The 13,917-nt window shown below is 53.6% G+C and overlaps 1 protein-coding gene across 2 annotated transcripts in view; it reads left to right on the top strand.

Moving 5' to 3' along the window:
- Positions 1-13,917, top strand: part of SH3PXD2B (SH3 and PX domains 2B) — a 61,620-nt gene that overhangs the window by 43,145 nt on the left and 4,558 nt on the right. Inside the window, exons 6-13 of one of the 2 annotated variants that reach the window (XM_059483981.1) lie at positions 705-730; positions 6,540-6,674; positions 7,983-8,087; positions 8,627-8,710; positions 9,835-9,952; positions 11,379-11,599; positions 12,908-12,957; positions 13,120-13,245. In XM_059483981.1, the coding sequence (XP_059339964.1) occupies positions 705-730; positions 6,540-6,674; positions 7,983-8,087; positions 8,627-8,710; positions 9,835-9,952; positions 11,379-11,599; positions 12,908-12,957; positions 13,120-13,245 (865 nt within the window). The remainder of the gene's footprint in view (positions 1-704; positions 731-6,539; positions 6,675-7,982; positions 8,088-8,626; positions 8,711-9,834; positions 9,953-11,378; positions 11,600-12,907; positions 12,958-13,119; positions 13,246-13,917) is intronic. The other variant, XM_059483982.1, reaches the window with a different exon arrangement.

The raw sequence follows: 13,917 nt of genomic DNA, 5'->3' as shown, positions 1-13,917 counted from the left end.
CTTTGCCTCCCTTCCCTGTGGCACCTCTGAACTGGGGGAATTTTAATGGGGATTATTAATTAACTCTGATTTAGCTCTGCAATGAGAAATCTTTGGGATGCTCTGTCCCAGATTCCCCTGTGGGTCTCTGCGCCTGGGACGTGGTGCTCAGGTCTCTGCACAGTCTGTGGTCTCTGAGCTCCACAGGCTCCAGTTTCTGTAGCAATGTCCTGCTTGTTTCCACTCCATCTTGGCTGCATTTTATTTTATATTTTATTTTATTTTATTTTATTTTATTTTATTTTATTTTATTTTATTTTTATTTATTTTATTTTTATTTTATTATTTTATATTTTTTATTTTATTTAATTATTTTATTTTATATTCTTTTTTTTTTTTTTTTTTTTTTTTTTTTTTTTTTTTTTTTTTTTTACTTTACTGACACTTCCATGGATGAGTGCCCAAGGTGGTACCAAGTGCCTCGGTACCAAGGCCAGGCCAGCAGCCAAGCTCAGCCTGGGAAGGACAAAACATTAAATTATGAAATGAAAGCAGGGGGCAGGGGCTGTTTGCAGGTGGGTGATGCCCATGGAGACAGTGGCTGGGTGAGGAGGGTCAGTGGCCCCACCAGAGCCAGCCCTGTGTGCACTCCTGGGTGGGTTTGTCACTCAGCCAGCACCCCAACTGTCCCCTCACTCTGCTGACACTCTTCTTCTCTTTTTCAGGGAGCCCATTGGGAAGAAGAGGTCTGGTAAGGACTCCTTTCCTCTCTGCTGCTTACACCAACTCCTGCTCCCACCCACAGGCCAGCTCTCCTGCTGTGGGGCTCCCAGCCCCACGGCCCTCATCCCATATCCCTGAGGCTCTGTGGGGCTCTCCAGGGTGGGTCAGATGCCCACAGCCCCCAGCACTGCCCTGGAGGTGCTGTGAGCTCTGCTGGACCCCCAGTTCATCCCCTCCCTGCCTCATGCCTTGTCTCCCCTCCTTTTGTTCCTCATCAGGGATTATCCAGAGAACGGCCTCTTTCCTGCACAGAGGTACTAACAGCTGCTCCTGCCCTGCTCTGCTCTGCCTTTCTCGGGGACACTGCTCAGCTGGGGGGGCAGGAGGCTTGTCACCCTTGCCAGCAGCTGTCACATCCCCTGTGCCTTTCTGTGGTGGCTGGTGGACACGGGGTGGTGGCACAGGGGCTGGGCTTGGCTCTTGGTGCAGCTCCATGGGCAGGGGACGTGTCCCAGCTCCTGCTGAGGGTCTGCAGGGCTGGGGATGAAATATTTCACGAGTTCAGGGGAATGTCTGTGCTGCCTGGGGGGCAGTGTGGGGCTGGAGGTCTCCTGGTGCAGCTGGATGTTCTCCTTCATCATGGCACCAACTGGGAGCCCTGGGAAGGTGGTGGGGTTTGGGATGCTCTGCCCTTGCTCCTCAGGAGAGGGGGACATCTCTGAAAAACCCCCTGGTTGGGGTTTAGGGTTATTGAGCTTCCCAAAAAGAGAGGAGACAGGAGCGGAAGGGCCTTTGGTCTGTGGGTTAAGGAGGGGTCTTTCAGCTCTGGAGTTGCAGAAGGTATAAAAATGATGTGAGGTTCTTTGGGAAGGAAGGTCTGAGCTTTGGCTGCATGGAGATCCTGCTGAAATCAGTGCTGGGAAGGATTTTGGGCAGAGAGCTGGCACTGCCATCCCCTGTGTGAGCAAACCCCCTTGTGGGTGAGTGGGTTCCTCCTGCACGAGGCAGGAGAGGCACAGGAGGACTCAAAGACTCCATTCCCTTTCCAGTGGAGCTGCAGCTCACCCCCCCTCCAGGGGCTGATGTTTTCACTGAGGCTGGTGGTAGGATGTGGTGGTGTTCGCAGAGGTCCCGGGATGAGGGAAGAGAGGAGAATCTTGACTCCATGTTTCAGAAGGCTGATTTATTATTTTATGATATATATTATATTAAAAGAAAATTATATATTAAAGTACACTAAAAGAACAGAAGAAAGGATTTCATCAGATTTGCTAGCAGGGAATAGCAAGGAATGATAATAAAATCTTGTGACTGACCAGAGAGTCCAAGACAGCTGGACTGTGATTGGCCATTAATTAGAAACAACCACATTAGACCAATCACAGATGCACCTGTTGCATTCCACAGCAGCAGATAATCAATGTTTACATTTCATTTCTGAGGCCTCTCAGCTTCTCAGGAGAAAAATCCTAACAAAAGGATTTTTCATAAAATACACCCGTGACAGTAGGATGCAGGTGGGAAGCTGTGGTGTGGTTGGTGGCTCCTGGTTTTGATCTGTTCTCATGACCTGACTGCTCTCCTGTGGGGCTCACAGGGATTTAACCTGTTCAAACCTTTGACAGCATTTTCTGCTCAGTCTCTGACTGCTCCCTGTCCAAGCAGGACATTGGGATGGGCATTTTAAACCCTCACGAGCCATTTGCCAGCACAGCCTGGCTCTGTTCCGAAGTGCTGGGGACAAGAGAAGGGGAGGCCTCACTATGGTTGAGATGAGGAAGAAAATTTCTGCTGCTTAACTCAGTTCAGTGAGGGCAAAATTCAATTTAAGGACGCTGCCTGATAGAGAAGCAGGAGTTCTCCAGTGAGAAGGAAGAGTTTGGATAACATCCAAGCTCTGGCAGGGCAGGATGTGCTGTTCTGCCCTGGCAGCAGCCACCAGGGAAAGGTGTTTGCTCTCAGTAACCTTACACAGGGTTGATGCCTCGTGCCAGACATGTTCAGAGATTCATCTCACTGCCTTGCATTTCCTGGCAGCAGAAACAGAATTGGGTTCAGCTGCTGTGACCCCAACTCCTAAACCTTGAGGAAATGCCTGGTGGTTCATTGGGTCCTCAGGCCAGGCCTGCTTTGAGGTAACAAATGTGCAGCAAGGCGCAAAAAATACTCCTTCAGTCCAGGATGTCCCTGAGGAGGGGTCATCCAACAGCTGCTAACAAACAACAATCACGAGGATTGTCCAAAAAGCAGTTTCCCAATTGCCTGAGAGGGGCTGAACTGCTCTTGAGTAGTGCTGGAAGGAGCTCTGAGGCACTGGCAGTGCAAGCTGGGTTTGGAAATGGGATTTGAGCAAACACTGGGATGCAGAGTGGGTTAAAGTGCTGCTCCTGTGGTGACCACGGGACTCAGATGACACTTGGAGTTTTGAGGAGGGCCTGGTGTGTGTGAGCACTGGAAATAAAATCTGCTTTCTTTGCTCAGCTTTTTGTACAGCACTTGCAATCCCACCTGGCTGAGCCTGAGGCGTGGGCTCTGCACAGCTTGCAGGGGGTGGATTATCCCAGATTATCCCAGACTTTGGGGCTCTGCCTTGGCCCCTGCTTTAGGTTTGTCTAAAAGCAGCCACGCCATCAGTGCCCTGCCTGTTGGAGCGTCTCTGTTCTCTCTGCCTCTCACAGAAAGCACAGATGGAGAGCCATGGCTTGGTGCAGGCGAGCCTGGAACTGCCTCCAGAGTTTCTATTTGGGTGGAGCTGCCCAAGGAGGCTGGCAGAGACCTCAAATGCCCCTTTGCCAGTTTGCTTTTAGCTGCTTTCTTGTGTGCCCACGTCCCTTTTGCTGTGCTGGGGAATGTCCCTGCAGTGCTTGGGCTGAGGAGAGGCACTGAAGGAGCCTCAGGGGAGCTGTGTGAAGCCCCACTGCTGGATGGGATTTCCATGTGATTGTTTTCCACATTCTGGAAGGATCCCTGGGGAGATGAGAGGGTTTGCAAAGAATTCAGCAGAGCCTTCAGGGCCCATTTCAGTGAGAGCAGGAGGAAGGTCCATCCCCCTTGCAGTTCTGATCTCTGGGAGAAGAGGGGCTGCCTCAGAGCTCCGGATCTGATCCACACAGGCAGAGGAGGAAGGGACTTCATCCAAAAATGACATTTTTGAGAGATGCCTTGGAGATTAAGCCAAGGCTGGAATGTACAACAGGTTTCAAACCCAAATACCTGTGCCCTTAATTCAGTGCTGAGCTCTTTGTTCCCTCTGGGAGCATCAGTGGCCAAACTCTGTCAGGAATTCCTCACTGTTGGAGGAAAGGAAAGGAAAGGAAAGGAAAAAGGAAAGGAAAAAGGAAAGGAAAGGAAAAAGGAAAGGAAAAAGGAAAGATCACAAGCACTCCCATATCTGTGAGATTTCCTGCTGGGTTTGTACATCTCAACCCTTGTGTGAAAGGCCAAGCTTCTGGCCAAACAAAACCAAACAAAACCCAAGGATTTTTGGGCAGGCCGAGGGTGAGGTCAGTGCTGTGAGCATTCCTGGGTCAGCTCTGGGATGTGCTGAGTGCCCCTCCTGCATCCAGGGCGAGCATCACTTCTGGCAGCCCAGCCCAAGGCCTCAGTGGTCCCTTGCCTCGATGGATTCCCCTTCTCTAGGCCACATTTGTGTCACATCCCAGCTGAGGATGCCCAGCTCCTGCCTGAGCTGCCTGCACACCCTCTCTGGGGGATGAATTCCTCCTCCCCTCCCCAGCTCAGAGCTTTGGTGCTTCTCCCACCCCCCTGGGCAGCTTTACACCGGTCTATTTTGGGGAGCCCAGGTGTGGCTGTGCTCAGGATGCTTTGCTCCCTCCAGGCTGTGTTTTTGTGGTTCAGGATGATTAGGGCAGGTGAAATGCTCCCGAAATTAACGCCTACCTCTTCCTCCAAGCTCGGTTTACCACTTCTCTTCTGGTTTAATGGGCACATTGGAGGATCCAGAATTGGCTGCTGAAACTACAAATAGCCTCAGAGGCACGGGTGGGAGGCAGAATTACAGGAGGGAGGCAGAAAGGGGAGTACTTATCCTTTCCTGCAGTTGTTATTCTTCTCTCAGGGGCTGGGTGGATCCTCAGATCCCTTTAAGCACAAACCTTTAATTGAGCTGCTAGAAGAGATAGTCCCAGCATCCCCCATTCACTTTGGAGGGCTATTTTGAGCTCTGTGTGCTGCCCCACCTTTGGGTTTGGTGTGGAGGAAGCTTTCCTGGGCAGGTACAGATCCTCTGCACTGGCCAGCTCACCTGGAGCTCTGCAGGGTGCTGTTTATGGACACAGACAATTTCCTTCTTTTCCTTGAAATAACACTGCCCTGCAGACACATTTCAGTCTTGGTTGTGGTCTGGCATTGTCAGGAGCAGCTGGGAGAGGTTGTGACCCTGTGAACAAGAGAACTTCTCCAGGAGGCAGCAGGACATCCTGGAGTCCTGAGGACCTGCTAGATCTCGTCCTTCAGGATGGGGATGGCACCTTAGCACACATCTTTCCTCTCAACCCCTCCTCTCATCTCTCAATTTGTCATTACAAACTCTACTTTTTAACCCCCTGGAACATTTGAAACTCCCCCTCCTGACTTTTCCTGGTCTCTGCACCAGGTGTGGCAGGTAAATACAGAGAATAAAGTAGAAAATGAGAGTTCATATTAGCCCAGTAATCTTTGTAGATGGCTCCTGATAGCCAAGGTCTCCCATCCTTTTCTTCCTGTTGGGAAGCCCAAATCTCTGGGGCATTAGAGATCAATTTAAAAGATCAATTAAAAAATACTCCAGTGACCTCAAGTAACCCCTGGATCAATTTAAAAATAATGACCTCCAGTAACCCCAGATGAACTAAAACAATACCTCCCAGGGACTCCAATGACCTCTAGTAATCCCAGATGACCTCTAGGAACCCCAGATGACCTCAAGGAACCCCAGATGACCTCAAGTCACCCATACCAGGGCCTCCCATGGCCTCACACACAGAATCACCAATAGTGGTTGAATGAAATGCACCTGCTCATCTTTTCCCCTTAGCAAAAGAGCATTTGAACAATTGTTCCCCCTTTGGTATAAAATTCAAATCAGACAGAGAAGTGTCTGCTAGGAAACACAATTCTGGGTCCAGCAGGGGCTCTAGGTACAACAGCAGACCCTGACACTCTTAACAATCCCTTTCTAAAGCTCTTTTTTCCAAATGGCACATACAAATGCTGTCCCGGTTATCCCGCAGTGCCCCCTGCCGCCGCTCCAGCTCCGTTCCCCGGCAGCTCCCAGCTCTCCTCGTGCTGCCGCAGCAGCGCTTTGTTCCTGCTGTGTTCTGCCCCCTCTGCCCCTCCTCGGGGCGTTTTCCCCATTTTTTGCCAGGACACCGGGATGTACAGCTGGGCAGGCAGCAGAGCAGGCCAAGGGACTGGGCACAGCAGGGCTGGGAGGACAGGGGATGTGTCCTGTCCTACAAACACCTCCATCCTACAAACCCTTCCCATCCGGGGCTCCTCAGCCCAGCAGAACCCGCTGCAGGCTCTGTGTTTTGGGGCACCCGATGTGCTCAGGAGGGTCCCCAGAACCCCAGGGAGATCCAGGCTGCTGTGAGCTCCTGTGCTGGTGGAGGTTGCTTGGATGGCTCTGGTGGGCAGCAGCAGGTCTCACCTGGCTGTCCCCACCTCACCTGGCTGCTGGTTTGATCTCTGTGCCCCTCGCTCTGCCCCAAGCTCTGGCTCACCCCTCTCACGCCGGGGTCCCCGGGGTGTCCTGGAGCTGCTGGGTGGCGCTGGCCGTGCCCTGGGGACAGTGCTGACCTGGCACACGGGTCGGTTTTGTCCCCCTCCCTGTGCAGGAGCTGACTGTGCCTCGGCTGAGCCCCTGGTGCTGGAGCAGTATGTCGTGGTGGCCGACTACCAGAAGCAGGAGAGCTCGGAGATCAGCCTGAGCGTGGGCCAGGTGGTGGATATCATTGAGAAGAACGAATCAGGTACAGGGACCTGGGCTCTGTGCAGGCTGCACAGGAGCACTCCTGGGCTGTCAGTGTTCTCCTGAAGCAGAACAGCCCACAGGCATGCTGAGGTGGGATGTGAAGGAAGCAGCTCTGCTCTGTGAGTGTGGATGAGGCTGCAGGGCTGATTCCCCCCGTGCCGAGCGCCTGGCGCCGTTCCCCTTCCTCAGTCTTGGTGCTTCTTGGTGCTGAAAACTTGGCTGATGTGTGCTGAGGACAAAAGCCATGCCTGGGCTTGGCAGGCTGGGTTTAGTGAGTGACAGAGGGGGACACTCTCGTTGTGGCCATGAAAGGCTCTTGGTGCATTCACAATTCCTGTGGGTAGCAGCCGAGCGCTTTGCTTGCTTCAAAACTTAAACCCGCTCTTAACCTCTGCAAAGGGACTGAGCCATGGCATGGAGAATTTATTCCCTGCAGCTTACAGAAGTTGTTTGTTGGGGGGAGTTAAATGAAAATGGATTTTAGCAGCTCTGGAGAGCTGGTTGCCAGAGGATCAGTTGCACCAGCATCTCTGTTTGAGAACGAGAGAAATAAAAGCAACCCTGAAGCAAATGAAACGATTAGCACAGCCAGCTCAAAAGCTGTGGAAAATCATTTATTTATCAAAGGTCAGCCCTGCTTTTCCCTCCCATGCAGGTAGCTGATTCCCTCCCTGACAATCTAGTTGTCTTTCTAAATGACTCACTGGGGGGGTTCTGAGGGTAACGCTCAATCTTTATTTTCCCCCCCCTAAAGACACAAATTGTGCTTTTAATAACGAGCAGCAAGCGCTGGTTTTGATTGGACACACAGGGGGGCCCAGAATTGCTTGTGGCCTCTCTGGAGCTGGCTGGGCTTCCACTGGGAGAGCTGATGTTTTAAATCCTGCATTTGCTCGTGGCTTTTCAGTTCTGCTGTTTCCACAAATGCAGAGAAGGCGAGCGCAGCAGGGCTCAGCCATCGATTCACACACAGGGTATTCATCTCTGCTAATTAGCCCAGCCTTGCTGACCTACACTGAGGGAAAATGAACCATGAAGGGGCAGAAAAATCCAACAGCAAATGCAGTGGCTGGAGCCATTCAGCTCTCAGAGCCTCTCCTGCTTTTCCTGGGGAGGGAATTGTACTTTTAGATGTCACTCAGCTGCAGTTCTCCTGTGCTTGGCTCTGTTGCTTTGGGGTCACCCCAGCTTCCTGTGGAGATGCAAGAAAGGGGTCCCAGCCCCCCAGGCACGTGGTTTGGAGGGAGGGAGGGGGTTTTTGGCTGGCGTGAGCCCCTGGCTGAGCCTCCTGCTGTTTCCTCCTCAGGCTGGTGGTTTGTGAGCACGCTGGAGGAGCAAGGCTGGGTGCCAGCCACCTGCCTGGAGGCCCAGGATGGAGTCCAGGATGAGTTCTCAATGCAGCCTGATGAAGGTAGGAAGCTGCTGGAGGCATCTGCCCCAGCTTCCTCTGCTGGAGGCACTGCATCACCCTCCCTGAGTGGGGCAGGGCACGGGCCTGGGGGAGACAAAACCCAGGAACCAAACCTGGGAAAAGGGACAAAACCCCAGGAATGGTCCTGCAGCAGGACTGGGGCAGCTGGACACTGGTGGTGCATCCAGTGGCCTCTCTGATCCTCCACAGAGGTGCCAGCTCCCAGGAATGCTCCCCCCAGTGCCTCCCTGCAGCCCAGGGAGCTGTTTCACCTGCCCTGCAGGAGGAGCAAAGCCCAGCTCCTTGGACAACGCAGTGTGGGAAAGGCAAGGGTCCGGCCTGCCCTTGGAGCAAATCCCAGTGGATAACAGATCCTGGCCAGTGCCTCCATGTGCCCAGAGCAGAGCTGGCTTAGCCCCTGGTCTGGGGGGCTCAGCCTGGGGAGGGCTCCAGAGTCAGCCCTGTCTCCTCCTGGACATGAAGTGCCACCTCCTCACGTCCTCTCTCGTCCTTCTCCTGCTCTCCCCGTGCTGTCCCAGTGCCATGGAGGTACTGGTCCCTGCCCAGGCACCTCGGCCGCCGCCGCACCCTCGGGGACTTGTACACCCCTGGATGGGCTCAAGGTGGAGCACAGAGACTTTCTTGGTGCCCCTGTGTTGTGCTTGGAGCCTTGTGTGCATGTTGGTTTGCTGCGCATGTGTCAGCCCACCCCTGCTCCTCAGCCTTCCCTTCCCTTGTGCATGTCCCTCTCCTCTCTCAGCTCTCCCTTCTCGTGTTTTGGGCTCAGAAACTGCAGTTCCTGCTTTCCCCAGCACACATGTGCAGAATTCCTGCAGCTGCTGCCTCAGCTCCTGCAGTAATCTGGGTTGGTGGCTCAGGGTGGGGTCAGGAGGGGAAGGTCCTGCTGGATGTGACAGGACATTCTCTGCTTGGTCCCCTCTGCATGGAGGGGATGGGAAATCAGAGCCTTCCAGAAGACAAATCCAGGAAAGCTGCATGGTGGGGATGTAGGGATGTCAGAGGGGTGGATTTTGGAGGCAGAATTTTCCCCAAATTGCCTTCACCCTGTTGTGAAGGCACTGCTTAAGCACAGGCAGTTATTTCCCTGTGTTTCTTCCAGAGAGGAAGCTGAGGGAGGGGAGGATGGATGGACCCATTTGTCTGACATGGCTGCATGGCTTTTAGGATGTTTCTCCTTCCTCCTGAAGAGAAGAACATTCACATTCCTGCTTAACATCCCTTGTTCTGGTGGTCAGGACATCAGGTTCTTCTCCAGGCTCCCCACGTGGCTTTGACCAATGTCCTGGGGACTAAATGGTGATGTTCCTGCAGATCTGCTGCTCTGGAGCAGTTTGAGGGCACCTCTGTGTGCATGGGGTGGCCCCCTCATGCCTGTGGGATTTCTCTCCCCTTACAGAGGATGGTTCCTCTTTAAAGACTCTGAGAATGAAATTTGAGCTGAAATGGATGCATGGAAGAGCTTCTGTGATGAGCTGTGAAAAGTCTGTAGTCCTAAGGGAGAGGAGAAACTGTTTTAGAGAACTTCTTGGGCCAAAGCATCTCACCAAAGTTTACGTTTCCAAATACATTTCACTGTCATTTCCCTTTGAATGGTCATGTATCTCTGTGTGTTTGCACCTCAATTACAAGAATTATCATTTTATAAAGCACTTCATAGCCATTGTCCAGCTGGGGCCAGGTTTCCATCAAACAGCTCCTCAGTGAAGCTGCTCTTTCTTTCCCCCAGAGGAGAAGTACACGGTGATTTACCCCTACACTGCAAGAGACCAGGATGAGATGAACCTGGACAAAGGGGCCGTGGTGGTGGTGACCCAGAAGAACCTGGAGGGCTGGTGGAAAATCAGGTACTGTCCCAGGCACTGCAGCTGGGGCTGTGGGGTGCCAGCCCCAAGGCAAGTCTGTGAGCTGGGGAGGGCAGAGTTCCAGAGCTCATTTCTCTCCATCCTCTCAGATTTGATGTTCAAGCACAGCTTTGGCTGAAAATCTTTGAACTGCCCAGGTTTCCTGTGCTGGGAGGTGTGACATTGTTCACAGGGGTTCTTGGGTGAGGAGGAGGATCTGACTCCATGTTTCAGAAGGCTGATTTATTATTTTATGATATATATTACATTAAAACTATACTAAAAGAATAGAAGAAAGGATTTCATCAGAAGGCTGGCTAAGAATAGAATAGCAAAGAATGATAACAAAGGTTTATGGCTCGGTTCTCTGTCCGAGCCAGCTGACTGTGATTGGCCATTAATTAGAAACAACCAAGATGGGCCAATCACAGATGCACCTGTTGCATTCCACAGCAGCAGATAATCAATGTTTGCATTTTGTTCCTGAGGCCTCTCAGCTTCTCAGGAAGAAAAATCCTAAGGAAAGGATTTTTCATGGAAGATGTCTGTGGCAGGGAGGTGGCTGTGTCCTCCAGCAGAGCTTTAGTGGGTGTCACATCCTGCTGGTGGGGAAACCCAGGAATGTCCCAGGCCTGGCTGCATCCCCTGGCTCTGCTGGAGGCTCCTGCAGGGAATGGCCAGGTCTGGGCCAGCTCTGCTGTGTGCCAAAGGCTCCAGCCCATCCCCGGCTGAGGCTTGTTTTCTGCTGGAAGCTCATTTTCTCTTCTCTGTGGTGGAGCAAACGGCCGGGCTTGCTCAGGGTGGGGGCACACGCTGCAATTTTCATAACCTCACACTGAACCTGTGCTCCTGGCAGCAGCACAGCCTCAGAAACACATCCACTGCTGTGTGAGGCACAGGAGAGCTGCCACAGGAGCTCCAAAGGCAATTACAGGCTCGGTAGTTGGTGCCATCTGAAGGAGGTGGCTGCAGCCCAGCCAGCAGGGAGGGTCTGGCATGGCAGGGGCACTGTGCATGTGGTTTTTCAGTCAGGTCACAGGGCTGGTTTCTCTCCTGAACAGATTTAGAGCAGGGAAAGGATCCAGGCTGCCAGCAGGGACAGGGCTTGTGCTCTGTAAAGAGCAGGTACATCAATCCCAGCAGCAGTGCTCTTGTTTTTCCCTCTGCCTTCCCTGCCAGAGCTCTTCACTCCTGAACTGGTGCCATTGCTGAGGTGAAAACTGGGCTTCACAGCATTCCCATTGCTTGGCCCTGGCTAGGGCCAGCTTGTGTGGGAGCATTGGCCATGAGGGAGCTCTGCTGGTGCCATGGAGAGCCTGGCAAGCTCCTGTTGCCCAGAGCTGCCAAGGTGTGTGCTGAGCTCTGGGCTCACATCCTTGGCGTGTCCCAGGGGCTCTGTGCAGTGACCCTGCTGTCCTTGTCCCCACAGGTACCAGGGCCAGGAGGGCTGGGCCCCTGCCTCCTACCTCAGGAAGGGCAATGGAGACGGCTTCCCACCCAAGCTGGGCTCCTCGGCTCACTCCAGTGCCCTGGAGCTGGATGGCATCTCCAGGCAGCAGCTGCTGGCCAGCAGGGACAAGGACGGGCTGGGGGGCCAGAGGGACAGCAGGCTGGAGAGCCGGGCCCTGCCCAGCACCGACATCCGCCGCAGTGAGTGCTGGGCAGGGCAGGTGGGGCCAAACGTGGCCTTGAGAGGGCTCAAACATGGCCTTGGGTGGGCTCAAACACAGCCTCAGGTGGGCTCAAAACATGGCCTCAGGTGGGCTCAAACATGGCCTCAGGTGGGCTCAAACATGGCCTCAGGTGGGCTTAAACACAGCCTCAGGTGGGCTCAAAACATGGCCTCAGGTGGGCTCAAACACAGCCTCAGGTGGGCTCCAAACATGGCCTTTGGTGGGCTCAAACACGGCCTTGAGTGGGCTCCAACATGGCCTCAGGTGGGCTCAAACATGGCCTTGAGTGGGCTCCAAACACAGCCTCAGGTGGGCTTCAAAGACAGCCTCAGATGAGCTCCAAACACGGCCTTGAGTAGTCTCCAAACATGGCCTTGAGTGGTCTCCAAACACGGCCTTGAATGGTCTCCAAACACGGCCTTGGGTGGGCTTGAAACATGGCCTTGAGTGGGCTCCAAACACAGCCTTGGTTGGGATTGAAACACAGCTTTAGGTGGGCTCCAAACACAGCCTTGGGTGGCATTGAAACACAGCTTTAGGTGGGCTCCAAACACAGCCTCAGGTGGGCTCCAAACATGGCCTTGAGTGGGCTCCATACAGAGCCTCAGGTGGGCTCCAAACAGCTCCTCCCTCCCAGGCTGCAGGGTGAGATGTTCTCCTCTCAGAAGCTGGGGCACCTAAAGGGAGCCTGCCAGGAAGATTGAGAGGATGTTTTACAGGACAAGGGAGAATGGCCTCACACTGACGGAGAGCAGGTTTAGATGGGATATTGGGAAGAAATTGTTCCCTGTGAGGGTGGTGAGGGTCTGGCACAGGGTGCCCAGAGCAGCTGTGGCTGCCCCTGAAAGTGCCCAAGGCCTGGACAGGGCTTAGAGACACCTGGGATAATGAAAGGTGTCCCTGCCATGACAGGAGGTGGAATGGGATGGGCTTTGAAGTCTTTTCAAACCCAGCCAATTCCATGATTCTGGGTCAGTCCTGCAATGCAAAAGTAATTTCACGTGGCCACCTCAGCTGCATTTCCCAGGAGAACCTGAAAGCTGGGATACCCTTGAGACCTGGGTAACCTGTGCCACTCAGGATTCTGGGCTGACTGGTTCTGAACTTTGGGTTCTGAACTTTGGGTTCTGGGCTGGTGGGCTCTGGGCTGGCGGGTTCCTCCTTCAGGTTCCTTTCCCTGGGACAGGTTTAGTCCTTGCCTTTCTGTTCTGTCTCTCCCTTGTCTGTCATGACCACATGCTCAAAAGCCAGAAACTCAGCAGCATCTGGAATTCTTCCTCCACAGAGTCCCCAAAGATGAGGCAGAGGCCACCTCCTCGCCGAGACCTCACCATAGTAAGTGCCAGCTGGTGTGGGAGGGCAGCAGTGGCACAGAGGGAGGGAGGGGAGCCCTGCAAGGAGCTCTGGTGGCTACTTGGGATCATGTCCCAGTGCCTGGATGTGGTGTTACACCTGCTCTACAAACACACTGATGGCTTTTCTGTTTTCCTGCCCCAGCCCCGTGGTCTGAACCTGCCCAAGCCTCCTGTCCCCCCTCAAGTGGAAGAGGAATATTACACCATTGCTGACTTCCAGACCACCATCCCTGATGGCATCAGCTTCCAGGCAGGAATGAAAGTAGAGGTGAGGCTGTCACCTTCCCTTCACACACTGTCACTGTCAGTTCAGGGCAGTGCTCCTGGCTCCCATTGCCCTGGCACCTTTTGGGCAGGGCTCCCCTTCCAGGCCAGGGAGATCTGGTCCCCAAGGTGCTCTGGGTGCAAAGCAGGCATGGTTTTGTCTCTGTTAACATTCCAGACTCTGAGAGTGGGATAAAAACCTGTAGGAGCTCAGGAGACTCTGGCCCCACACCGTTCTTGGTGGCCTCCTGTCCCCCAAGTGTGAGTTCTCTGTTTGAGCAAATGGAAAATAAACCCACACCACAAATGGCATTGGAGATGGGAGTTTTTCCTCTTAGTTAGGCCAGGTGTAAAGTTAAAAGCCCTTCCAAATTCCTGGAACACCCTCTTTGCTGGCAGAAGCCCTCCTGCAGATGGGATTTTGCTTTCTCTGTGTGCGGATGTGACTTACACCTCTCTAAGAGGATTTTTCCTTCAGGGCTGCCCCACTCAGCCCCTGCCAGGCCCCAGCCCCACTCCTGGAGCTGCAGACAGGCTGGGCAGGGTGGGATCCACGCGGGATCGCTGCTGCTGCTGCTTCATTGCTCCAACAGTGCCACGCTGTGGCCAGCACCCAGCATCCTGCTCCGGGAGGGACAGAGACAGCTCAGCAGCTCTTCCTCAGCCCTCTTCCTTC

Source organism: Ammospiza nelsoni, chromosome 16 (genome assembly GCF_027579445.1).
Source record: "Ammospiza nelsoni isolate bAmmNel1 chromosome 16, bAmmNel1.pri, whole genome shotgun sequence".
In the NCBI taxonomy this organism is placed as follows: domain Eukaryota; kingdom Metazoa; phylum Chordata; class Aves; order Passeriformes; family Passerellidae; genus Ammospiza; species Ammospiza nelsoni.
Note: the sequence above shows the minus strand (reverse complement) of the source record. Positions and strands in the feature narration are given on the sequence as shown.